This window comes from Rhagoletis zephyria, unplaced genomic scaffold (assembly GCF_001687245.7).
Source record: "Rhagoletis zephyria isolate East Lansing unplaced genomic scaffold, Rhagoletis_zephyria_1.1 Rzeph_scaffold_22809, whole genome shotgun sequence".
Classification (NCBI taxonomy): domain Eukaryota; kingdom Metazoa; phylum Arthropoda; class Insecta; order Diptera; family Tephritidae; genus Rhagoletis; species Rhagoletis zephyria.
The window spans coordinates 4,127-7,051 of record NW_016179867.1 but is presented as its reverse complement, the minus strand read 5'-3'; the positions used below and the strand labels follow the sequence as shown (position 1 = coordinate 7,051).

General features: G+C 37.2%; 1 protein-coding gene across 1 annotated transcript; it reads left to right on the top strand.

The window, feature by feature from the left end:
* Nucleotides 1–1,218: 1,218 nt before the first annotated feature.
* Nucleotides 1,219–1,656, top strand: LOC108381513 (uncharacterized). The gene has a single exon (XM_017637924.1). The coding sequence runs from the start codon at nucleotides 1,219–1,221 to the stop codon at nucleotides 1,654–1,656; it is 438 nt and encodes a 145-aa protein (XP_017493413.1).
* Nucleotides 1,657–2,925: the final 1,269 nt, after the last annotated feature.

Sequence of the window (2,925 nt, the reverse complement as noted above, 5' to 3'; positions counted from 1 at the left end):
AATGCATGAAAATCCTAACCTCAAAAAAATCACCCGTTACAAAATTTTTGCACCAAGCAACCACAGGAGCTTCCAGCATCAACAGCACCAACACATATACACGAACACCGACACCTGTTAAAAGCATAAAATTTTTTAAATTAAAGGTACGTGGTTCAAATTTCACTGCACTTAGATTATCTTGTGTAACATTTATTTGGTTAATAATTAAGAAATCGCGAGTGATTTTGTTAAAATTTAAAGATTTAATTGCAACCGAAGTGCTAAGTGACAAACACACACGCACATATATATGTACATACATTTGTGGGCGCTACAGCCATTTCAATATTAAACAAGTGCGATCGGGTATAAAAAAGCAGTGTTTTGTTTTCCTTTGGAATTCTCGCGAAACAATTTGCAAGAAGTTTCTTCACGGTGATTAATTCAAATAGTTTAATTCATTGATCACATTTTCCTTGGTGACTTGCATTTTATCACCGAAATTTGCTAAACACAACAAATGTTGTGCATATTAAATTTACTCACTTTTTCGTTGTATACTAGCATTAATAATAAAATTTGCAATAAATAACTCAAAAAGGCCATATTTTCTTTTGTTTATTTACAAACATGTGTTTGTGGTCAGCTGATTTTCTTACTTACAAGTTTTAGCTGGGAAAAATTTTTCCAGCAGAAATTTGCAGCTCTCTTTCACATTTTGCTCTCTCAATTTCCCCTACTTTGCAAGTTTTTTGGGTACGAGAACGCAAAACCAGTAAAAGTTTTCTAAAACTTCAGATAGTTGGGCGTACGAGTACACACCTAATATTTCCATTTCACAAAATCACTTTCGCGTTTGCATTTAAGTTATTAAAAAACCAATACAAATTTTGGGCCTATTTCGTATTAGTTAAATTGCTGTGTTTTCGATATACATTATTTAGTTGCACTTGTCGTATAAAGCGATTGTACATAAGAACGTATACACATACATATGTACATATACAGATCTCACTGGTTTGGTTGGCGAGCAGTTTCTTGTTAACAAACAAACATACATATATACGTATTCTTAAAACGCATTTATATTGCTAAATCGGTGTGAATAAACATAGAAAGTTTACAGATACAATTTGAAGGAAAATTAGAGAATTTTTATTACTTTGGGGTTGAATTGGTGGTATTGGTGGTATAAGGAACAAAAATAAGATCTGCTATGCAGCTTTTGTCCGGTGTATGACAAAAATTAACGAATATTCCGAAAAGTTGGAAAAATCAGAAAAGGAAAGTGAAGAGATGTCACTCGCGTCGCATAGTTTGCATCTTCCACCTTGCGATATTAACGTTTTTAAAGGTGACTATCTGTCGTGGCCAACTTTTCGTGGCATGTTCACGGCAATTTATATCTTGAACAAACGGCTTACACCCATACAGAAGCTTTATTATCTGAATCAGAAAACGCAGGGTGAGGCCAAAGAAATTGTCAAGAAATGGGACTTAACGAATGAAGGCTTTAACACAGCCTGGAAGAATCTTTGCGATAGATATGAAAATAAGAGGATCCTAGTTAATACTCAGTTGAAGATTCTCTTCAACTTGAATACAGTTGAGAGCGAATGTGGAAGCTCAATAAGAGATTACAAAGGGATATTAATAATTGTATATCATCCCTAGAGAGTCACCAGATTGACATTTCAAACTGGGGCCCTATTATTACGTATATGTGTTCTACTAAACTACCTGAGGAAACCCTTTCGCTGTGGGAACAATCGGTAGAAAATAAAACAGAAATATCCAAGTGGTCAGATATGGACCGATTCCTTTCAAGCAGGTTTCAAACGTTAGAATCGGTTTCAGGTTTAAGAGGAATCAAGACTTCGAAGTTTTCAAAAGTGCCAAGTCATAAGCATTCCTCTGAACCCTCTCACAAGAAACTTGGCGTTTTTCAAACTAGTGTCGCCAAATACATGTGCAAAATGTGCCAAAGCAACGAGCATAGAATTCACATGTGCCCAAAATTTCTGAAGATGTCTGTAGCTGATAGAATCTCTTTTGTAAAAACAAACAATAGCTGTTTTAACTGTCTGTCTTTCGGACATTCGGTGTCGAAATGCACGAGTTCTTACAACTGCGCCAATTGCCATTCTCGACACCATACGCTCCTACACAATCAGACAGCACCGCCTAAAACAGCTACCAGGGAAAATACTTCTAATCCTGCGGACAATTTACCATCGACTTCCAGACAGGCACAATTGAGGAATCAAGCTTCAAAGGGGAAAAGTAACCAAGTAAAAAAGGTGCAATCACATCACGCTAATACTAGCAAAGGTGTTTTACTCGGCACTGCTCGGGTTACTATTCATTATAATGGCACCAATTATGCTGCTAGAGCTCTAATTGATTCTGGCTCTGAGTGTTCCTTCATTACGGAGAGGCTCAGACGCAGAATCAACTTGCCCACAAAGAAAATGCATGCTCAAGTTTCGGGCATCAATAATACGGTTTCTGCACAGGTAAAAGAAGCGTGTTCTATACAGTTGCGTTCACCGATTGACCCATTCATTTCAATTGATGCTATTGTGTTAGTGCTACCAACTCTTGCCGGGAATTTGCAAACTTGCGACATTAGCGCACTAACACAACAAGCTTTTTCTGATCTCATCCTGGCAGATAAAAGGTTTTATGTAAATGAGCAAGTCGATCTTGTCTTGGGAGGGGACATATATCCCCATATAATTTTGAGTGGCATTAAGAAGAATGTTCTTAGTACTCTTCTGGCACAAGAAACAGTGTTCGGTTGGATACTGACTGGTCGTGCTGATGCAGTCAACCCAACCAACAATAATAGAGTATTGTTCTTCAATGAAGTGACCCTAGACAAACAGCTAAGCTCTTTTTGGGAACTTGAGGATCTTCCACGAGATAAAACTCCAACAGCTG